This window comes from Harpia harpyja, chromosome 7, assembly GCF_026419915.1.
Source record: "Harpia harpyja isolate bHarHar1 chromosome 7, bHarHar1 primary haplotype, whole genome shotgun sequence".
NCBI classification, from domain to species: Eukaryota; Metazoa; Chordata; class Aves; order Accipitriformes; family Accipitridae; genus Harpia; species Harpia harpyja.
In genome coordinates, this window is record NC_068946.1 from 45,836,890 (window position 1) to 45,861,689 (window position 24,800).

Genomic DNA, 24,800 nt, shown 5'->3' on the forward strand with positions numbered 1-24,800 from the left:
GATGCTAACGTATGGGTTTGTTAGTTGACCTCTACCCAACTTCAGGTAGTGGGTTTTTTTTATAAAAGACTTTTATACTAAATGTGTCTATATATTGTCACCGCTTTAATTTAATTGAGATTTACAATTCAGGGGTAACATTAAAAACTCATGTTAATGATAAGGTGCCTCAGGCAGGTTCTTTGAGAAGTAACCAATATACAACTGCATAATTAAAGGGAGTTTTACTAACTTTGTCATTGGCGAAGACAAACTATCTGTGTTCTCTTAGTGCACTTTAGTTTTCTGTGAATTTCAGCTTACCCAAAGAGAAGCAAAGCTTAGGTGCATGAAGTGCTCATACATCAGTCATGCACAGCCATTAGTTAGTCATGTGTTGTTTTTTTCTAATTTGCTGAGAAACAATTCTGTTGTTAGCTGTCTTACTTACCAATCCATTAATTTGAGAGAGACACTCAGATTTTGCATCTCTGGAACTTGGAAGAGAATTTGACTATAGTTGTTAATGTTGAGTGCAATGGAAGACTATATTTAAGTATATATTTAAGATCTGTTGAAGTCAGTGTGATATAAATATGTCCTTATTTTCAACCTCTTCTTAAAAGCGCTCTTGAATTGCAATGGGCAACTAGATTGGTGTTGAGCATTAACAAACATTTACATTGTTATCACAGTTTAAGTATTTGTACATTTTTTTTCCCTTTGTCTCACAAAAAACAGTCAACTCATAAATTTTGCTTTGTTTAAATGGGTCTTTACCTTCCTTGCCTACCTATGAGGACTCAGCCATCAAAGTAACTTCCACTTGCTATCCCCTATGTGCCTTTGAAAGCAAGGCTGCCTTCAGTATAGGTTTATGTCACCTCCAGAGATTCCTCACACTTACTGAAATTGCTGCTCCTGGCAGAAGTGCCTGCCATTACAGTGCAATGAGATTGGCAATGTTGCCTGTGAGGAATGAGAGGGGTCAGGGCAGTGGGAAGGAGAAAGAAGATGTATGGGTACAGAAGAACATGGAGCAGGAGGGAGCCTGTGCAGAGACTTGTAATAGAATAGCTTCTGGGGATGGGGAGCTTCTGTTTAAAATACATACGGGCACTAAGGGGCAGTCTCATAGTAGCCCAAGACAAGACAGCTTATACGTGTATATTCAACACTGAGTTCCAATCCTCCAGTGCATTAGTAAACAAAAGCAATGTCTTCCTAAAGCTTCAAAACCAAGAAGTAAAGTAACAGAGTTCAAATATATATTTTTAGAACACTTGTTTGTTTTTAAAATTAATTAATACTTTCTGGAGTCTTGACTTTTTTTTATAGTGTGGAGTTGGTGCGATGATAGTGAAGAGTAAACTGTGGTCAAGCCATTCTTCATAGCTACAGCTCTGAGTCTGTATTGTGTTAAAAGCTCTGAACTCGTTTGCTATACATGCTGGCACACATTAAGGGTATTTTCATTTTGTGTGTGTGCCTTTGAGCCTTAGGCTGTCTGCTGGGCTGTTGACATGGGTGTCTGTAATGATTCATAAATTTTTGGACCGGAGAGGAGAATCAGTGTTTTTGCTGACTGTTGGACCACCTGCAGACACTCAGAATTGATGAGTTCTTCAATTCTAAGATTTGAAAAAGATTTCTTAAGCTGTGGTCCACCATGCAGTAGAACTCCTGCAACATACACACCACAATCCAGGAACTTCTGTTTTAAAGGATTTTTGTGGATGCCGCTGCTTATCAGTAGGCTCAGGGTCTGGGGCAGCTCACGCTTTCTTGTAAGAAGAACTGTGAATATCAAATAAGCATTGCAGGTCAATATGACTCACATATATTTGATTTATGTAGGGCAGCACACAGGTAACCTCTCTGCACTGAACCATCATGGTGATTTCCCACAGCTGTGATCAAATACAAGGTCCTTGGCAGGAACAGACTGCAGTGGAAGGCAATGGAAGTCTCTGTTGAGTTACTCCACCTACAAACTCAGCAGTAACCAGTGTCGATTTAAGGCCAGATTCTGCTTTTCAGCTTAATGGAAGCATTATGCATGTTCCAGGGCAGTGTATGACCTTTAGTGGAGGCTAATGATCTGATTCTGTGTTGTGAGACTCTGGCAGAATGATGCTGTGTCACAGTCCAGAGAGTGAAGCATGCTCGCAGATCATCAAAGAAAAGAGAAAAAAAAAGGGTTTCGTTGACATATGTGGACTCCAAAGCTTCCTGTCACTTTGAGGAATGGACCTGGCAGCTTAGTTAGCATTAATTCAGATGTGCCTTCAAGATTACTTTCTTTCTCCTGCTGAAAGGGTTTAAATAGTGGGCAGCACTTTTTAAAGTGATTTCTAAAAGAAAGATAGGTGATGCCTGAAAGACAGTTACTTTGTCTTACCACCTACCTGCCTAACTAAGGTTGTTTTCATGAGAGTTTCAAGAACTCCTTAAAGAAACAAATCTAAATAAAGAAATTTGCTGCAGAATTCATGAAATGAAAGGCCTTTCTGCTATATCATCATGTCAAATTCTTTTCATGATAAGAGTAGTGTTTGCATTAGCTTGACACACTGTAGGGGGAATGCCCAGGTATTAGCCATGAAGAGAAGTCTTTTCTTGACAGGCAGTTAAACTCTAAATTGAATTATCTTCAAGGGGTCAGTGTCCAGGTCAAGAGGTTTAGAAATTTGAAATCCCTGTGAAGCTACATACTTACTTTCCCATTGTTTGTTGTTTCTTCCCTCTGTCCTCCCCTTTCCCCAAAGCAACGAACATTGCAAGAAAGTTTTAAAATAATCTTTCTGCTGATCATAAGTTCAATACAGTCCCAATTTTAGTGCACTGCAGAATGCCTGATATTTTTAGATGGATAAAAATTGGAAGAAAAGCCTATTATTAACTTTAAACCTGTGGGCAGCCTGCTATTTTGGACATAACTCAGGATAGTGGACAGGACTTGAGGTATTTTTCTTTGTAGATGACTTTACAAGATTGCCGTTATTATTGGGTGCCTCCATTTCTGAAGAGCACAAACTATGACATTCTTTAGAGGCCTTATCTTTAGGGGATAGATGCCCAGTCACTGATGAACATCACAAGCCTTTAAGGGATGCCAACTTGTGTGTTAACATGAAAGCACTGAAGATCTCTAGTAACATAAGAAACGTTATGCTCATATTTTGGAAAAAAATTATTTGGCTAAAATAAAATAAAAAGAGCCATTAGTTGTTGCGTCCTTAAACTGTAATCTGCTTTCCAGGCACCCAGTGCATTTCTCTATCACTGATTACTGAGTCTGAATGAATTAAAACCATCTCTCATTGATTGTGTATGATTCATGAGCAGTACTTTCTATTAGCAATAAATTCTAATTGTTAATACTCCAATGACATTTCACTTTTGCATTGATTTTGGCTTAATTACATTAGAAATTACTACATGAAAGAGATCTGCCTGTGGCAAAAGCCAGCTGGAATAATCTGGAAGAAAAAACCAGCATATTCTGTGTTTTGGCAGGTCAGAATACCTGCTTCCGTTCATAAGCCTAAAACTTTTGCTGCTGTATAGCCACTAGCCTGAGTACAGCACAAGTAGCAGAATCCGTGTAATACTGTGTACTTTTTTAGTGTACAATCATGTCCAGATGTGCAACAGCTGCAGTAAGAAGTCTTCAGTGTCCAACTGGGTTAAACTAATCTATGGCAGAAGCATTCTCATTATATGTTTTTGATAGTCAGGCCAGCTGAAAAAGATAGACATTATTCCAGTAAATATAATGTCTTTTAATAAATAAATCAATGCCATTAATAGAAAAGTTTTCAATCCAGTCAATTCATTGAAATTAAACATAGTTCTCAGCATCTTTTACAACGTTCCTTCAATTATGTATTGATGAAGTAAATAATCTCTTCATGCTATTTATGGATTGCACTATTATTTCTGATTAGACCCTCACTGATTCAAATGCTGTCATTTTCCCTCCCTTAGACAAGTATGGTATCTGTTGAAGGCCTGGCAAAACTCGTAGATCCTTCTCAACTGACAGATGAGTTTGAAGGATCCTTGGATTACAACCACGATGAATGGATAGAGTTGCGCGTCTCCTTGGAAGAGTTTTTCAACAGTGCCATCCATTTATTATCAAGGCTGGAGGATCTCCAGGAAATGTTGGCTAGGAAGGAGTTTCCAGTTGATGTTGAGGGCTCAAGAAGGCTGATTGATGAGCACACGCAGCTTAAGAAAAAAGTGATTAAAGCTCCTGTGGAAGAACTGGATCGTGAGGGTCAGAGGTTATTACAATGCATAAGATGCAGTGATGGTTTTTCTGGTAGGAACTGCATTCCTGGAAGTGCAGATTTTCAAAGTCTTGTGCCAAAGATCACCAGCCTTTTAGACAAGCTGCATTCTACCCGGCAACACTTGCACCAGATGTGGCATGTCCGCAAGTTGAAACTGGACCAGTGCTTTCAACTCCGGCTTTTTGAGCAAGATGCTGAGAAGGTAGGGAATAATCTGTTCCTTTCATACTCTAACCAAGACTTTATTGCAAGGACAATGTGACCATTTTTTCTATAATTAGCAACATGAGATATTTATCACAGGTGTAAATCTCATGTTGCCAACAGATGTACTTTATGTGACTCGTAAACCAAATTCACTGAATCGTTGGATGTAGCAGGCATAATGATATCCAAGAATAACTTGTCTGTGTCACTTTTGATGAAAGTTAATCTGCTTTTTTGTGTCACAATGGGTACATTTGGTAGACATTAGCACGAGAATCAGGCTTTTTTTTCAAGTTTCTTTTACTCAGCTTATGAATATATTTATCTACATGTCACAGCACCTAAAGAAGAATGATTTTAGGGTTTGATTCACTATGATTATTGTTTGCACTTCTTGCAAGTCTATGGAAAATTTGTAGTTTAAATCCTCCTAATTGTTATCTCAAACAACATTTTCAGTTTCCCTTTCCTAGGAAATTGCAACAGGATTTGCAACCGGTAAAATCTTTAGTAATGGCTTTGTACCAAGGACATGGCCACTTAGTTCCCACAGCATGAGATCTGAGACTGTGTTTAGGTTAAACATATAAACAGACCAAGAGAAAGTATTCTGAAATGACAGCAGCATGCAAAACTCAGTGTGGCTGTTTTGCATTAAAAAGCACATAAGGATGGCATTTGAATTCATGCCTGACGCTGAGTCAGTGGCCAAGATTCCTGTTCACCAGCAGAAGACCTTATTTGAGAAATATTTAACATTAAATTATTCCATAGAGATTGCATTGCAACTTCATATTTCTTAGGCATTTGTAATGTAGCATATCAGCCTGAAAAGCACATAGGGTGTCTCGAAATGAAATACAGTGTACAACAGTATTTAGAGCAGTAGAAGCACAGGTGAGTAACATGGCTTTAGGAACCTGTAGTTTCACAGGTGTGCAGTACCGCTACAGAGTTATATCCCCATTCCCTGCCTCTTCAGAAGATACTCATTCAGGAACCTGTAGTAGATAGGGAAGTCCCCTGCAAGCGAAGCATAGCAGCTTGTCATGTTTGTTGAAAAGACTGGCTAAAAAACAACCAGAGTTCTCTAACCAGGTCTCATACACACCACCACCTACAAATTTCAGTAATACACAATAAAGCAGGCTTCTTACTAATTGTAGTGTTTGTGTGCTGTTTGCCTCTGGAAGCATATGCGGGTACTGATTTTGGTGAATTTATTTTAGAAAACTGTGTTGTGCTAGAGTCTTGGCAGTCTCACTTTCTTAATGTAGAAGTGCTTGACATCTTGTTAGGTGGTTTTGTGAGAAGTCTTTGCTGCACATTTAAAATTCTAGGCCATAGAAGTAGGGTATTCTCAGTGGAAGGTACTGAGCTCTCGGACTCATGTTTATGTAGTCTGTATATCCATCAAAAGCACCAATCTCTGAATCTTCTCCACTTAATGTATGATCCAGTTGTTTCACTAATGTGTCTGCCTGGACCCAGGAGGAATAGCAAAAGTAATGCAGACCTCATCTGCAGGGAGATCTCACTGAGGATGATTTTTTTTAATCAGCTGCAAATTAATATTATTTTTGAAACATCAAGAAGCAGCACATTGCTGAGAAAATATAATCTTCTGTAGTGCAGAGCAAGACACAAGACATTGGTTTTCAATGCATGTACTAAATATCTCTAAGGGATGCTAGGACTGAAAAGGCTCCATCATTGTATAATCAATCCTCCCATTGGGAAAACCTTGAATTCAGATGACTCCCTCTAAAATGAGAGTCACTGCAGCATCACTCAAGAATGCATATGAGCAGAGTTTTTCTTCTAAATGCTACAATTTCTTCTTCTTCTCCCTTTTCCTTGTGTGTCACATGCTATAAGGAGATCACTCACTGCTGTCCTTCCTAGCAGTGGCTGTATTTCAGTGCTTCGGTTTGGATTTTCAGTTTCTTTGGGATTATTCAGATGACCACTGCTTACTAACATAAATTTTTGGTTTTATTTATGATTATTATTTTCTATTATTATTTAGCAGATTATTATTATTAATGTTATAAGCTGAAAGGCTCTCAGATCAAGTCAGCATCTGAGAAGTTCTTCTGCAGTGTTGAAGGAAGTCTCCAATATAGTTTTCCTTTCTCTCTCCTGAACAGGAATAAAAGGATGGTGTGAAACAAGTCTGAGCATTGTGACAGCTAGGTTCTTTGCATATGTTATTCTGAGGTTGTTAAGTGAAAAGTTTAGGCAAGTCAGCAGGTAAATGAAACTTTTGACGTGAAGGAAGAAGCAGTTAGAAAGTGATTCCTGCCTTTTTAACACTAGCTGTCTCGAGCAATTCCTGATTGACAAAAATGGCATTTTGATCTTCTCCATATCTATTATTCATCTACCTCACATTAACTAAACATGCAGTCTTGCTTTGGCTTCTCTGAGTAGCTCTGCTTGCCTTTCCTTGATTACTTACATTTTCCCAAAGAATAGAAAATAATTTGTTGTTTTATACTCTCAAATCAGTGTTTTTAATCTTTTCAGTTTGTGAGTCCCTAAAATTCTTCCAGGGAAGGTTGCAGACCCTTTTACTTCACATTTTGCACATGTAGACTGATGTAAAATATTAATGTGCTTATTCTCCTTAGCTGCCTTTTGCAGATCTCTTTGAAGTAGTCTGACCATCTCAGACTGGAAACTACTCGTCTCATAAAATGTTCAGAGCTAAATCCAGTCTGAGCGCTGTCTACACTGTATAAATAGCCACCACAGTGTGTCTGTATATTGAATTTTAAAGTTTCCTGGTACCTCCATTTGCTCAGTTGCACTCTACCCTCTACAATTAGGTATGGTAGCAGAGCCAGGATAGCCTTAATCTCCTGGGGAGAGACACAGCTCTTTCCGTATAACTTGGATATGTCATTTAGTGCTAATCAAATGACAACTCTAATACCCTGTGAAAGCTCAAACTCCAACATAAAATTCTGAATATAAATAAGGTTTTAGGGCCTTTTAAAATATCTCTGTTTACTCATTGGGTGATATTTTGGGAAAACTGTTCTAACAAGGAGAAAATGGACAAGGACTTTCCATTTTCTGAACACCTCTGATTTTAAAAGTTTCAGGTGTTCTCATTGCCTAAAAAGTTCTTAAAGATGGGATTAAAAAAAGGGGGGGGGGGGAATACAAGAAGGAAAAACACACAGTATTTTAAGGTAGGTTAGTTTTTTAAGCCCTTGGTATTAAAATGCCCCAGATGTTCAAAGCAAATCAATTCACTTTTTTCCCTCCTGTAGATCCCCTCTACTGGAACACTTATAAATGGCAGTCACTGCCAGGACACACAAATTATTCAAATTACAGGTATTACAACTTACAGAAGGTCTGTATAGTTGTGTGCTGAGCAACTCGCATTACTGGCAAAAGAAAAGGAGGGGGTGGCAGTCACACCATGGGTTTCTCCCACTCAAATTAGTGGGAGAGAGCAGAGCTGTCTGTGGAGAAACTTTGTCTCTGAGTCAGGCCTTTAGGGTTTTATTTTCCTGTGCCAGGGCAGAGGGAGAGGAGAAGTTGGGCTATCACATGGGCACAAGCAGTGCAGTGAGATTGAATCCCCAGATGGAGACTGGAAGCTCCTTGAAGCTCAAATCAGCAGGTGGGTCAGCCATGTGGGGAGCTGTGGCAGAGTGGTGTGAGGAAGCTCACATGCTGTGCAGTGCTGACTGTAATGATCTGCTGATAAATAACACATTTCAACCGCTGGTGTAGCCCTGACCCTCACTGTTCAACAAATTGATTCCTCACCAACTAATATATACATATGTATGTACATAGGTATATATAATTTTGAAACTAGAACTGAGGCTTCACTGTGTTTTTACTGGGTAACAGGGAAAATATTTTTAGCCATCAGTAACATGAAAAGATGTAGTCCAGTCTAAACTGAGTATTGTTTGAAACAAAACCCCACAATCAGCATAGATCCAACTATTAGAACTATCTGAGAAATGTTAACTGGTTGGTTGAAATCTGGACAGGGAGAAGAATTCAGGCAAGAGACAAAATGTTTTGCACTTGAATAAATACAAAAAAAGACAAAAAAATTATCCCTGCACTCTGCACTTTCCAGCTCTTCTGGAAATCATTTGTAACTGGCACCCAACTTGACTTTTGTAGGAATTTCCCCATCATTCTGGGTTGGTTCCATATCAATTTTACTACCCCAGCATGTATGAATGAAAAACAGCTATCATGATGTAATCAGTCTTGTCCACATTAAGTATAAACGATACAGTCATCAGCTGGACTGAACCAAGGATCTCTACTGTAAAGTTGTAACACCAGAGCAAAGAAAGAGCAGGCTGCTGTAATATCATTGGGGTCAGCCTCTAACGGTATGCAGAGGAGACTTTGCATGTTCTCTCTGTCATCACCTCCCCTTCTCCTTCTACAGAGTCCACTACACAAACTCCAAAAGATGGTAATGGTAGTTAGAAAATGCCACAAGTGAATTTCACTGGAAGTTTGTGGTGGCAGAAACATTTTATTTGGATAGGGCCAGCTTTGTAGAAATCTAGTGGCAAACCACAGGCCACATCTAGTCTTCAAGGAGCAGTGAAGTAGTCGGCTTGCAGTCAAAACCATCTGCCTCATCTGTACTAAAGCTTCCCTTTGAAAAACACAGTTCTGCCTGTGATTTTCCCTGTGGAGCAGGCTATGGGAAGCTCTGCTGGCTGCTGGGGGCTGCCATGCTACTGCTGCTCTGCGGGTGGCTGCAGCGAGAAGGAGCGGAGGGCATGGTCTGCAGCTTCTACCCCATAGCAGCTGTTGCTCCCATTTCCCAGGTGATGTGACCAGCCTGGAATGACAGAAAGACTTCAGTGAGTGCAAGAGTGATCAGAATATGATAACAATGCAAAGCTCATACGATAGAAGGCAAGTTTGGAGGGGAGGGGGAGTAAGCAAAATGGTTGAGGGCGAATAGGGTGGAATAACAGTTGCAGCAGTTCTCCTGCATCCCACTCCCTGTGCAGCTGTGGGCAGTAAGGCCGTGGCACCAAGGAGCACACACTGCATCCATCCCTTCTCATGCACAGCGCTGCTTCAGGCCTCTTCCTCGGTCTGGTCTCCTTAAATAAGGGAACTGATGTGTTGTTCTACTGCATAGGTGCTTTTAAACTCGGCCCCTTTTTAGTGAATAAATAATGGGGCATTTGGTTTCTGAAGGAGGAAAATCACAGACACACCAGCTGTACCAGACTCCTGTCCAGTGTCCTATTCCCATTCCTAAAGAAAGTATTGGGAAGACTCCTACCGATTTTCAGCAGAAGCACAATATAGCCATTAATGCTTATTCTGAAGTGCCACATGAAATTTAGGAGTTCCTTGTTTAGAATCTAACTTAACACCATGCAGAGTTAGTCTAGAAAAATACAGAGAAGCTCTAGCTCCACAGCGAAGTCACTGGGAGAGAAGATTATCCAAGAAGTATATAATCTGAGTATCTGAGCCATGCTCACGCATTATTGGAGGGTTACACCTGCCAAAGGTTCAAGTTCCCCAGAAGGAAGGAATGTTCTGCAAGCTATTCTTCATCTAAAAAGATGCAGGATGACTTTGATGTAATAATAAAATGCAAAATGTGGAAATTGACACTGTGGTTTAGGGGAGAAAAGATAGCTTTAAGAAAGAAATATTGATATCTTGATGTTTGAGAGAAGAGAAACTATCAATGCAGTTGTGATTGTATGATACATATCCACTTTTAACCATTTCATACATTACTTCCCTTTATATTGTGCTTTAAAATTCTGATGCTGTATGTTCTGTAATAAAATGCATTACAAATCTGATGATATGATCTTTCTTGCTAATAGGAGGCAGTTTATTTTATTATAGTCCATTAAGTAGAGCAATTTTAGCTGCTCCTTTAGTCAAGTGATGCTGTATGGGGAAGCATTTCCTAGAAATGGGTCTTAGCTGACTTTCTGGAAAAGCAGCATAAGAAAGATTAAAGAGATCAGCAGCATCTTCACTTCCTTCTTCATTTCCCATCATCTCTACATTTTCTTCTTCTAGCAGTGACGAAAGACCCTGGAAGTGATACATAAGCAGATGATAGAGTCTTCCCATTTACAACATGTCATATTAACCCTTAAGGATTCGTGTAATGCCAAAAGGCATAGCATCTGGGACAGACGACTCTGACTGAGATAAAATCCACTTAGTGAAGGGCCATTTCCCCTCTCTTATTTCACTGCTGGAAGCACTCGGTTTCTTTGATCTGTTCTACGTGTCATATATACAATTGCCTCCAAGATTTCCTGTGAAATGTTGGCTTAGAAATTACTGTAAGGGGGATGTGTCCCAGGGAATGAGACTGGGAAACCAATGAGGAAAGTACTGAGAAGCTGACAGAGGAAGCTGTCATATGTGAAATGCATACAAAGTGAATGAGTTCTGAGGAGGTGGTTAATTAGGACTGGGGAGGAGGCAGGAAGCATATTAAGAGGGGAAAGAACCGGAATCAGGATTAATAATGAGAGCATATCCTTAGTGTCTTGCACCAAGGAGAAGTATATATGTCCCTTGTGCTGTTTCACTGCGAAAGAATTTGTTACTGAATGAACGGTATTTAACAGTTAACAGTAATAATCATACAGACATAAGAAGGATGGATTAGACGTGGATTTCTGCATAGGATTTAGATTTCATTTAAGTTACGTGAACACCGCATTGGTGTACAGAACTCAGCATGCCCTGGATTTTCTATCTAAGTACTTACACCATGGATATCACAATAGCACAGTAAGTGAGCTTCCACAGTAAGGAGCTTTCCTGGAGATTTTGAACACAGGGGGTGTTGTTAGACCTGAGGTAAGCTCCATAAGACTGCTGCAATAAAAGGAGTCAATAAGCTTAGTGTCTTCTGCAGAGACATTTGACTGAGGGTCTAAGTGAGGCTCATTTAAGCATGTTACTTTCATCCTCAGACCATTCCAAATGTCTGAGCAGTCAAAGGACAGAGGCCTTGGGGTACAGACACTGACTGGGAAAGGTACTGAACTGGGGTCTGTGTTTATGAACATGCATGTGTTTGCAGAGAGCTTTATAAGAAGAGGGACCAAGAATTTACTGCTAAGCATAAGTGAAATCCCTTGCCCATAGTCCCAGAAGAATTCTCAGAGATCACAAGGGCTCAATTTCTTGTTGGTTCCTACCCCTCTCAGCCCGAAGCAGCTGCTTCTCCCTTCATCAGGTGAAACAACTCAGTTTCAGGCTAGTTTTAGCTGCATCCCCTGATCTGATTGCATTTCGGTGCTTGAGGTCTCCCTGAGTTGTCTACTAAAAAGACAGAGGCCTGGTCCTGTAAAGCAGAGAGAGTCTCAGCTTCTACTGAAATTAGTGAAAGACTCAACAGTCTCTGTAAGGGTTCCCACTGCCAGGTATTCAGTAAGCCACTGCTGTTAGAGCTCTCCATCCAGGAGCTGTGTAGCCACCATGTCTAGCTACTGTGTCTGGCTCCAGCCTTAATGATAGCAGGGTTAGCAACTTGGGCACCCACTTACAGAAATGGGACCTTATTTCCAGCTGTCTGTGCTAGTGCCCCCCCCCGGCCCCCATTCCAGTTATGTTAGTACGCATTTGCAACATTATGGGCAGCCTGATTTGCCAGGGCTTGCAACAGTCCTAATATAAGAAAAACAAGCTTTGAAAATGTTCCTGACAAAATTGGTTCTTATTTTTAAGCTATAGAAGAAATATACAGATCTCTACATTTATGGAGCTGGAATAGACATTGCTCAAGAGCAACATTCAGTGAAAGTATTTTAAGTTGCTTTAGCATCTTTTTCTCTGTCTTTTCTCATGCAATATGGACTCTTGCACAGAGCACATAGTGTCTGTTCTCTCCTAAAACCTTGTTTCCATATCTGGTGTCTACTCTCTCATACTGCCGGTGAAAAATGCTTTCTTTTATGATCTGAAGTTTCCCTTAGCATATGGTGCCTTTTTTGGTATAGAGATTCTCACTCAACGACTGTTCTTCCCCATTAATAAAATCAGACTTGGGATGCCAATGCTGGGAAAGAAACTCAGCGAGCAGTCTAAATAAGCTGCCACATGAATAGAAGATCATCATCCCATGCCATCCTTTGTACTGAAGCCCACTCTGAAACTGAAACAGCAGAGAGGACAAGCCCCATGTTCAACATGAAGTGTTTGCTCTTACACAGAATTTCTAATACCAGGCAGAACACAGCAAACAGGTGCAGATAGGTCCCAAAGTTGTTGAATTGGTAGACACTGTCTTACAGTATCAGATCTTAAAATGTCAGAAAGATAATTATATAGATGATATGGAAAGGAAGCTTAAATTGAGACTGAGCTGGGTGCATAAACAATAGTTAAGTGCATGTTCTTATGGCACCTAGCACAGTAAGGTACTGAATCTGGTTGGGGTATGGGCTGTTTCCAGCAAGGAAATGCAGATTTGCAGTTGAAAAATGCCCTTGGAGATGTAAGGGTATAGAAACATTCCTACTGAATACAGATATGTATCCACACATGACTTGGGTTGCTTTAGTATAGTACTGGGAATATTCTGCTTCACTTAAGATGTTTTGTGCAAGACCTTTCTAATAGCATCAGTCAAGGACAAAGGATCAACATAGGAAATTCATATCAAAGGGAGAAACTGTATATCCATTCTTAAAAATCTGTGTATTTCCCCAAATGAACCTATGCTAGCCCTAATCACTTTTATTTAATTACTTCACACATCTTAGAACAAAGGAGGCTCTAATAAAACAGGTGAGAATTGAAAGCATGTAGCAATAACTATTGTAACAGCAGTTTTTCATTAATTTTCAGTGTTTATTCAAATGTGTTCTCTGTCTTGTTTCTTTTTTTTGCATTTTAAAATAATTGACCTCTTGCTACTGAGTACTGCCCCTGCTTTGTCTTGAAGCACATCAGTGCTCTCTCATGGATAAGCCACTATGAGGTGTTCTGATGCAGCTGAATAAATAGTATGATGTTCTGAATACATCTTTACCAATTTTTTTTCTGAAGCTCGGTAGTGGCAAAACAGGGCTTAGGCTCAAGGATTCCCCAAATTACTGGGTTTACCCGGTCTCAGACTTTTTTCTTTTTTTTTTTTTTTAACAAACAAAAGAACAAAGTTTACCTAGAAGCAGAAAAAATGTTATAACAAGGGGTGGTTGTGCACAGTGTGTGTTGACAGTTCCTTGTGATGCTGTGAGCATAGATGTCACGTGCTAAAGAGATTTCAGAGTGGCATCAGCACCTTCCACTTTGGAAGGCTCTGAGAGTGGCAGCTAAACTGCATCAAATCTGCAATCCCCCTCACCTAGTCATGGACACGGAAGAATTATTGGGGAACTGTGGGGTAAATCCTTTTCAGCATCTATAAGGATAAATTGCTTGCAAAACCCTTCATCTTTAACAGGAAGATGAAGCCTGCATAGCCTATATCTCTCAGTTCAGGAACCCGCATGCTGGACTTGCAGTCTTTGCAGGCTATAGCTCTGAATTAAAGATGCAGCTAGCTGACATCTGCTCTGTGTAATATGAATTAGGCTTCTGACAGGTTGCCAATGCCATCCACAATTTGTTGCTCCCAATCTAAAGTGAAGAGTTGCCAGAGAGGAAGGTAATCATGGGGGGCTCTGTGGGAACTGTTCATTACTTTGACCACTGCTGGTCACACTTAATAAGATCCTGTTCTTGGTATTGGTAGGAAAGAACAGATTTTTGCAAGACCAGGAGATCATTATAGAAGTTTTTAACTTCCCTCAAAGCACAAACAGAGCTCATTTCTGCTAATTGGATTGTAAAATCAAAATGTCTTCATTATTAGTAATGTTCCAAAGGAGCTTGCAGCTTTTTCACAGTGTCAAGCTTGTATCCTGCTACTTTCTTATCAGTCAAGGCCACAGGGGATCTTCCCCTATGTACCAATAGCATTGTGAACATTCGCTTTTCTGACTTTCAATCCACCAGCAGAAAGCTTGGGGACAAATCTAGTAACAACAGGACAAATTCACAAGTACGCACCAACTGCTTTGTGCTGCTCCTGCAACTGAAAGCAGCTACAAACACAGTTTTTCCATCTGGTTTGAGGAAGTGTGGGATTGCCTTGCCTGCTGAGCAGAGCAGCGCAGGGAACTGGATAAATATATATCAGAAATCCTCTTCCTGGTGGATGTTATTCTAGTGGTGAATGTCATCTACCCTTGTTGCAACCATCATTTCTTTCGCTGTGGAGGAGGGGGCAGGACTCCTTTTGGAGGCTACTATTGACATTTCTGTTTCTGCTGCAACAAGTCTGTTGCTGGTCTGACAGCTCTGAGGGTACAAAACTTCCTCCCGTAACACTTCAATGACCCAAGTTCAGACTCCACAAGCAAAGCATGTAAGAATCTTCTGAAGGCACTTGTGATGCTGATTTTTCAGATGTGGACAGCTGTCCATCAGGAAGGGCAATCATCTGCCAGAGACTGATTGCTGTTGAGCTGGATTGGCTTTGGAACAGCAAAATGAAAGTACAAAGGATGCAAAGTTCAAAGCTAAAAATTGGGAATTAAAAACCACAGGGGTTAACTGCCTTGCCTCCTGTCACACAGGAAGCCTGTCCTGCAGTGGGAGTCCTGATCTGATGTGTAAAATAGATATCTCAGTGCTTTCCATCTTTCTTTATCAATTCATTCTGCCCTGTGGTGCTAAATCTGCTTTTTTTTGCAGGCAGCTAAATATATTGCCTCCACAGCACTTGGAACTGAACCTGATCTTTTTGATGGGAATGTAAAAACAATAACAATGCCTCGCTCCACTGCTGCAGCTAGGGATGAGGAAGACTTGCGCATTTCCTTCATGCTAAGTGTGCCCTATAGCATACTTAACAGCAGTCTGAGGCCACTTTCTATCCGATTTGCACTGGATCATCCAACACACTTGTGACCTTTCAGTCCAAGAGGGCAAAACATTAACCGAGTGATGGCGTAGTTCCTGCTCTATGTTTCCAGACTCTGGCAGCAGTCGCCTCACAGTCCGTCCGCTCCTGACTGTAAGGAAACGGCTCTGAAGCCTGCTGCTGCTGAAACTGGAACATGGTGTGCTGTGCTATTTGTAGTTTCCTGCTGCCGACACTGGATACGCAGTTACTATTCCTCTTGCTTCCTCCATGAACATTAGAATGGGTCCAAAAATAATTGAAGGCAGTATGTTCCGATGGAATATTTTTGCATTTGCACAAATTTCCTCTTTATTTTGCTTGCCAATTTTGATAGGGAGCATTTCAAAGCTGTTTCAGCTTCTCCAACTTGGCACCACTGGGAAGCACAGGAATGCTCCCCTGATCAGTATGGCAAGAGAAAGTGTTTTGGCATCTGAATACAGACTTAAAACTCATTTTTAAGGATGAATATAGCATATTACAAGCATGAAGTTCTGCTTTAACTAATGAAGATAAGACGACCCAAATCCTCTAAAGGACAACGAAGCCCACACATCTAGAAAAAGAGAAGAAAGAGGCCTGCACTTATAGAAAAAGGGAAGAAAGCTGCTTTTTTTATTCATTGCTTTGATCCTCAAGAAGGTTAGGTGACAAGAGCCTTGCTGTCAGGAAATAATGTAATTAAACTATGCATGAGTTCACAGACTTATTGTGCAGCATCTTTCAGGTGTAGCTATGTGATTATTCCTAAATTAATATCTTCCTGACCTGGCTGAAATGCTTTAAATGGCCCACACTTGGCAGAGCTTGGGGTCTTAAATGTATATCTTAAATTAGCCTTCATATCTAGTTATAGGGAACACATAAGGGTGGGTGTGCAGTTGAGAGGGTCCCTCCTTAGGAGCTGATGATGGTTTAAGAGGTGAAACCAGGAGCATGGTCTGTGGATCATTTCCGGGAGTATTAGTGTCGCTTTAAACCAGGTCACTCTGGCTCTTCTTCTTACATATCATGCACGTTATGAAAACTAATCCAGAAATGTTTTCTTCAACCTTCATGTATTGCAAGGCCCCTCCATATTACTTGGCGTCAAAATCCTGGATGCCTTACATCCTACACAGGTACTGAAAAGGTGTCGCAAGCAAAACAGTCTCGAGTTGAGGAATTTTGCTCAATTTATTGCTAATCAACACAAACTTCTGATCTCAATTTGGATGTTGAGAGTAAAAAGTAGGACACAACTCCCATAAACACTTATTCTTCCCCAGACTCAATTTCCCTGATTTTTGTCACAGCTTATACCCAGTCCATCAAAACTCTTCTGGCGGGGGTGACAGGCAGTGAGGGATGTTGGGGATAATATTTGCATGGGTTTCTTTCTGCTGCTGTTCCTTAGTGTCCCTGCCCTGGCGTGGGCCACTCGCCATCCCTCGGGGGTGTCCCTGCCCCCTTTGCCATGGACGACCCCACAGAGTGTCTCCAGCCCTCCGCGGCCGCCATTTTATTTCCCTAACCCCTTGTATCCAGGCGCTTCTCTGGCTGACGGAGGTTTTGGCGTGATGGTCAGGCTCTGGCCTGTGGTGGTTTTCCCCGCTGGGGCCCCCTCAGTGCCAGAGCTGGCGGGAACCGGCCGGGACCGGCTCGGGGCGGCTCACGGCCTCCTCACAGGCCACCCCACCGCTGCCCCACTCCACAACCCATGACTTGCGCCTGTTGCACAGGGGAATGCGCAAGCACCCTTAACACCCAGCCAAATTAGCTTTTACAATCCTTTCAGCCCTGGGGAATCAGAAGTCACTGTGAGGGGCGAGTTGGTTTTTAAGTTTTTTGCCAAAAGGTCTGTTCACTGAGGTAGGCCTTAAGGCAGCCCCATGAAAACCAGGGGCACTGCCGAGGGGGCGGTGAGGCCCGGTGCCACCTGTGGAGCGTGTGTCCCCAGGCAGGGACACTGTCCGCCCTCCCAGCTTGCCAGGTTTGCCGGTGTCAAGGGAAAACATTGAACCGGTTGATTCATGGGATGGAGAAATAGCCGGGGCACAGGGGTAGGGAGTGCTGGACACCCCAAAATCCAACGGAAGGCTGACATCTTTGGATTTCCATCTGTGCAGAGGTCCCAGCTCCAGCCCTGAAGCGTCATGACATGTCGGGAGTTTAAACCTATGATTACACCACAGCTGTATCTCTGGGCCTCAGACACAGGTGATTTTGGTAGGGGAAATGCCATGCTTGTGATATAAAGCTGTAAACATTTGCCTAGCTGTTTTGTTTTTAATGGCAGCTATTTGGAGTCACAGGAATGTTGCGCGTTAAGCCGGGAATAGAACCAGGGTCTCTAACAAAGTCACCAAACTCATACAGCATTTTCAACTGAATGAAATTGTATCTCACAGATTCTGAACACTGAGAGGAAGATCCCTCATCTGGGGACCCACTCTGATCTATTTACATAATTTACACTGTTTTTTCCATTCATGAGGCTGTTGTCTATTTATCTCCTTTAGTATTACATTTCCTATCCAGCCAATGAATTAATTTGCACTTAGACAGCAAGCAGTTCTCTGTAGATGATCTGTGCCCAGGAAAGGCTATTTCCATTTTAAGCAACAGAAAATCCTTTCCAGGAATGCCTGAGTGTTTGATGTCACTAAGAGTGGTGGAAAGGTACAATATTTCAAAAAGCAAGCAAAAATGTAGATGCGTAAAATACGCCCAGATATCATTAGTCATATTTATGTGTTCAGCATCTGTAATTTTCTCCCACCTTCAACAATAAAATTATCGCATCTCTTCAGCATTATAGGAATCACGTGCCTTACTTTGTGCATGGCTGTGGCTTGATATCTGTCAGGAAAAAAACACAGATCTCTGGCATTTACTAGGAACATTCAGCATGAGTGTGTTGGAAATGGTGCTCTGATATTAATACAAAGCTATTTGTCATGTCACACATCTAGCTAATTTTCTAGTGGGTTGACAATTGGGCCCATTGTCTGGAATAATTTAATGTGCTGTAGCTTAAACTTACTGTACTCTATGAATCATATACACAGATATTTATAATGGAAAAACTGTGTTCATGCAGCATTGAGGTTACACAAATACAGCTGTGGGTCTGAATCTTCAGCTGGTGTAAATTGGCCTCATTGGAATGACACCAATTTACCCTGGCTGTGGACCACGCTGAACACATGTGAAAGGGAAAGATCTGGCAGAAGTATTGGCTTGTCCGTCACCATCTGTAAACAAGAGGCAAACAGAAAAACAAACACAACTTTGTATTTAGGCCTTGGCTTAGCAAAGCATTTAGATGTACACTGAGTTCTATTTTAAACCTACAAGTGCTTTGATTTAATTAAGGCTGTATTTGTAGAGTGGCGATAGGAGTTACAGCAGATTGGGATTTTTTTCTGTTGAAGCAGTTTTCATCAAATTTGATGATTCATGAAAAAAATGAAATGTGCTATCAAAGTTTTCTTTAAGTCCAAAATTTATTCTGGGGCCAATACACTCCTGTCTGAGAACAGCCATTTTCCTAGTGACCCTTCATGTAACCAACCCAGTGTTAGGGCTCTGTGGGCACTGCTGGGTGTTAAAGGCCCTGACCAGCCTCACCTGGGGCCTCCCCAACCGCTGCCCATGGGCCAGGAGCTGCATTTCAGCTCAGCTGTGGGTATCAGCCTCCAGCTTTGCCCCTGCCCTGCCTGGCCGTGGGCCCTGCTGAGCTGGGGACTGATCCATTGTCTGATTTTGTGGCATGACCTGGGACCTGCCTTGTCACTGTGGACCTGTGCTGCAATCGTGGGGCTGTGCCTGAGCCTGATTACCTTCACTGGACCTGATCCTGACCTGCTGATTGACTTCCTAGCTTAAGCTCGGACTTGTCTTGTCACCACAACTTGCCTGATGATCTCTTCATTAAACCTGGTTGCTATCAGCCCTCAGGGGCTGTGGGACAGGTTCTGACTAATGAGGCCCCTGCCCTGCCTGCTGGGTCTTTGTTTCTGGCTCCTCAACCCTTAGGGAGCAGCTAGCCTGGACATCCAGCATCAGCCCTCTGTTCTCCTGAATTTAGCTCAGAGGCTTGAGCAGAGGGATTTTTCTGTATTCCAGGTAAATGTCCTGATTCTTTAGACTGTTGGCTCTTTTCATGTGCTCCTTTGTGGAGGTGTTGCACTTCTGTTGGCCTTTTCCAGCTGTACAGGTGACGTAGATATGTCTGGTTCCAGTTAAACTGTAGTTATGATTCTTGTCTGGAGGCACTAGGAGACTTTCTTGATTGATTGCCTTTTATGAAGGTAGCTCACGTGCAAATCTTTTCAGGGTCAGGCCCTTACATATCAGTGTAGACTGTGTGTGTACCACAAATCTGTTGCATGGTATTCTTTTTTTGTTCAAATACTGGCTAAATTCAATTGCAAGAGATGTAAGGAATACAGCTTGATTTACCTTTAATTGAATTGTTGTGAATACTTCAACTCACTTAATGAGATAGGAATAGACCTTGTAGCTGGAAACTTAGTAAAGCTCAAGAGAGGGACTCTGGCAGTTACTGTTCTACGTGTGTTATTATTTCGTTTATATTGTGGAAACATATGAAAATGAACTTGCTTATCTGTAGATGCCCTCAGAGTGGAACTTTCCACTTTCTGTTGTAGATTAGTCAATTTAACACTGGCTAGATAGTTTTGAAAATTCAAAATGCACATGGACTCTTATATGGATCTCTCTTTAATAAGTGATGCGTGCTTATCTCCAGCATTTTCCAACCTGTGGATCATGGATATTAAGTTCCTTAGTAGTTGGTAAAGGCATTCAATAAAACAGATATATTTTCCATAGACTTTCATTTGCTATAGCACTTGCCTTTAAAATTTTAAGGTGTCCACAAATTGGAAAAGATTGGAAAGCACTAATCTAATAGGGATTTCATCTGGCATATAATTAGTCATCTGCCCTCTACTCAACTACAGGAAAGATATTCTTTCAGATTAATTTTTTTTTCCTCTTTGTTAGCAGCATATGGAGGCATAGTGAGAGAATACATTTGTGCCTGGTGCATTACATGTGAGACTGACTGGAGTTTATTACAAAACCCTGCCTCATATTTTTTCTAAGTGCTCTTGAACTTGCTCTTATTTGGAATGTAACCCAAGTTGATCTTGTCAGAACAAATCCAGTATACACTGCTGGTCTTTGTCAATATTTATGCAGGAGGCTACCAAGAGAAAAGATAGTGAGGTAATGCAGAAGGTACTGATGTTAATTCAGTAGCTGTTGCTCTCCTGGTTTTGTACCTTCTTTTCCAAAGTTGATGGGAGAAGCACTGCACAGGTGATCCTAGATGATGTCAGCTAGGCTATTTCCAGCAAAAAGTCAAAATTCCACAAAGTCCTGTTAGGACCTTAGTTTGGATAGAAAGATAATCGTGAACTAGAACAAGTGCAGAGAGAGGCTGTGTATCTTATGAAGAAATAAAAGAGCTGGGCTCTAGTAAAATAAACAGCAGGAGGGACAGTGAATGCTCCCTGTCCACACTGGAAAAGGTTAAATACCTGGGAGGAGAAATTTTTTAACTTAAAGGACAGTGTTGACCTAGTCTGATTTAAGTCAGAGAATATATGAAGACTTCAGTAACAGGAGCAGAAAGTTTCTGGAACTGCCTCTCATAGGAGGAGCTGAGCTGTGGCACTTAACTAGTTTTCAGGTGGAGCTTCATCCCTTTATGAAAGGAAACTTTATACTGTGGTTAGCTGCCAAAAGCAGTGATTGGACTTGACCTGAATGTCCCTTTGGGACCGTTTTCTTGATATGTATCCTATATTGTTCTTCAAGATGGTGTGATTATAATGGTTATCATTCTGCCCTTACTTACCCGTATGAGTTTGATATTTATGGCTCAGAAATTACAGAGAAGATGATTTGCTACAAGCAGGTTCATAATTAATTCCAGTCCTAGTATAGCGTTAGATGGATTTGGGATTTATTATTTTTAGCTTGTATAAACAATTTCATTAATAAATATATTCAGTTCACTTGCTGCCAAAACCATGAGGGCTGTAATCCTCCCATCAGCACCACTTGGCATAGGGTGTGCTGCCAGCCGTGTGATGGGAACATCATCCTGTGGTGCTGTGCACCACTGTTCCGGAATCCAGTGCTAATGCTCCTCAGCGAGCTCTGACAAAAGCCAGAGAGCAGAGGTTATTATTTGAAATGATGTTATAAATCTCATTTTATCTGAAGTAGGGCTGGACTGCACACAGTCTGCATACATGCTGTTCCATTATCCATGTGTTTGTTCTCTGTTCCCAAACAGCTGTTCTTGTCCTGTACTCACTAGCCTGCCAGATGTTACAAATCTAGGGAAAGTATGGAGTCACATTCTCCCTCTGTAGGACTTACTCATGGCCAGCTTGAGACCTGCTCTTTGGTCTAACACTTAACCTGGATTTTCTAGTAACTCATCAACTATGATGAGAAAACATGAGGCTACGAACTCATTGTTGCCAGCACGACTGACATTGGAGATATGATCTGATACCCTAACTCTCAAGTGAAGTGGCCTCAAGACCACATGTGTAATAATTACTGGTGCATGTATGATCGTTAATGACAGTTAGGGTAGATGCTTTAACAAAGCATTGGGTGGAGACCCTGTGGATCATTCTTAGTTCTTCTGACTCTCTCATAAGAGACTAATTTTCTTAATGAAATGCAGCACTTAACATTCTTCAGCATATGCATTCACTTTCCTTTATGTATTGTTAGGAACGGGGACTACAAGAGATAATCACATTGGAGTTTATCTTCGGTTTTAAGTATGCTTAACTCCTCCCCCCAGCTACTCAGTCACTGGAAAACTCTTAACTACTTAATTGGTCTCCAGATTATCTACAGCAATGTGGAGAAGTGCCAGTCTGGGAGACATTGAGGACAGCTGGTTCACATGTTTTAAGTGATATAATGTCCAATCTTAGTTATTCTGCACTCCTTTTAGTGTGAATTCATGACTGCAGGAATGATTAGCAGACTTAAGAGAAGAATTAACTCACTGGCAGTCAGCATGACTCCAACTAAGAAGTAAGTCAAAGGAATAATTAAAGATCCATTAATTTTGTGATAATCACTAGGCTAGGTTTGTTAGGGCAGTCTTTTTCATGAATGGGATGAGATCAATTGATACAGTGCTATATCGCAATGTTATAATGACACAGAAAATCTCAGTTAGCTGAGACACTGTATCTGGCTTAAGCTGATCTCACAGGGCACGTTCTCCAGACTCTGCTATTTACTGTATTAAAAACTCATTCCTTTGACAGGGAAACTAACTTATCAAAGGATGTTGAACATTCTTTCAGGAGCTCAAGTTAGCCCCTTGACACTGGAGTCGTCCTTGCAGGGTTGAGTAAAATAGCAATTGTTGGGTCATTGCCATGCTCACATCCTTAATGGCGTGCTTTAATTAAGCAAACTAGGCAGCACACTCACTTCAGGAACACAGGAAGCATCAGTATTTCTCATGTGGAAAACAAGTTTAACTTGAAGTCTTTCAGGAAATATTGCTAGTAATATGGGCCAGGCCAGACAATGTTGACAGACCTTCATATTGAAACCTCCTGGCCACACATTGCAAACTCTCACAGCATCATCATGAGTCACCCGACATCTGGTATTTTCAGAGCCTCAACTTCCAGTTGTATTATCATGAGAAAATTGTTTAAGTCCATTTTAGACTTTGTGGTCAAAGAGAAAAGTTTGCAAACATAATCCATTAGATATCAAAAGCAAATAAGACCCCATTTTTATGTATTTATTGATTTATTTATTTAAATCCCACATTTGTTAAGCAAATCTTGTGATCTGTGGGACTGTGCGATACTTATCATTTCCATGCATCCTTGATTGGAGGGTGAAATTATGAAGTTTTCCATGATGCCGAAAGAGAAGAAAACCCAATAGTCTCTTCTGGGTGCTTGGGAAAATGTCTACAGTTAAGTAAGCATTAAGCAGAAATGCTTGAGAAGTCTGGGAAGGAACCAGCCCTGGAAACAAAAGCAATGTAGACAAATCCAAGCAGTACTGTGCCCAGGCTGTGCTGTTTTGAGGGTCTAGTATTTCCATACAGCACTGGACTGTGCCATGCAGAGGTACCAATTCATCTGGAACTTGTTTGGATATCCCAGATATAGTAATGCTTTGCGTAAGGTAGACATGTCTGCAGTCTTGCAAAGCCCTGGTGGCTGTATAAAGTAAGAATGACTGTAAATACTGCTTATTATTCATTAAGACTCGAGAGCAATGAAAGTTTTTACAGTGCAAAGTGCATCATTAACCCTACTTTAGACCATAGTGAATCTGCATCTTTTTATTCTGCACTCATTCCTAGGCATCTTGCTTTATTTTCTCCCTGTTCCAAACCACATGAAACTCAAAACTCTTCATTCTCTGGGCTTTCAAGTGAGACTTGAGAGAGTCAGGAAGAGACTCCAGACCATATTGACGGGGAATAATTTGCTACAGGCATAGGCCAGCTGAAACCAAAGTAATTTTTTATGAAGACTACAATAGAAGGATTCAAAGTCTAAACTGAAATTGAGTCTCTTCCAAAATCTGCTATTGTCCATGAATAGAAGGTTAAAAAAACATACTGTTTTGGAAGGTGGTACAGATCTCATCACTGAGGTCTGTTGCTCAAAATTCTTGAAGGTCATCCTTTCAACTGCTATTGCGTATTTCAGTTGATTAAATAAGACAAAAAGATTAATCATCTCCTAAATTTCTTTCTTTTTTTTTTTTTCTTGATAGTTTATTATTGTATTTTAAAAGGCAGAAGCCTGGTTTAACGTAACCTAGATTCTCATCCAATAATATGTGTATAGATTAGATGGCAGAAATGCTCCCTATCCACAGAATAATAGATTACTAGTTTAAATTACTTGTCTTTTAAAAGATCCTGATTTGGCTTTGCTGAGCATAAAATACTAGATTTACTGTTTATTTTTAGTGGATTGCTGCCAGTTCTCTTTTCCCCAAATGTCTTTAGATTGTTTAAAACATTAAGAAATGTTCACATCAAACGTATATCTACTTACAAGTATGTGTTGGTTTCTCAGCAGAGATGTAAAATCTTGTTGTTGGGACATGAACTTTGCTGTTATGGAATTTTGCTCTCTTTACTGGCTTTATAGCTTTTTTTTTTCTTTAAGCCCGCAAGTGTGGCAAATTATTTTGTGCTGATGTTGCTTATTAAATCTTAATAAAGTGAGAAAAAGGAATCCAATGAGAAAGCTTTAGGTGTCTCTTCAGGTTAAGGTAGGTTGTTTCATTCTGTTTAATTGGTAGTAATGTTTGAA

General features: G+C 40.9%; 1 protein-coding gene across 13 annotated transcripts in view; it reads left to right on the forward strand.

The window, feature by feature from the left end:
- The window catches only part of KALRN (kalirin RhoGEF kinase), a 534,490-nt gene that overhangs the window by 211,622 nt on the left and 298,068 nt on the right, over window positions 1-24,800 (forward strand). For all 13 annotated transcript variants that reach the window (XR_008236018.1, XR_008236019.1, XM_052792838.1 and 10 more), the window contains exon 5: window positions 3,970-4,482. Coding sequence is in view for 11 of the 13 variants with exons in the window: in XM_052792838.1 (XP_052648798.1) it covers window positions 3,970-4,482 (513 nt within the window). In the remaining 2 variants the exon portion in view is untranslated. The remainder of the gene's footprint in view (window positions 1-3,969; window positions 4,483-24,800) is intronic.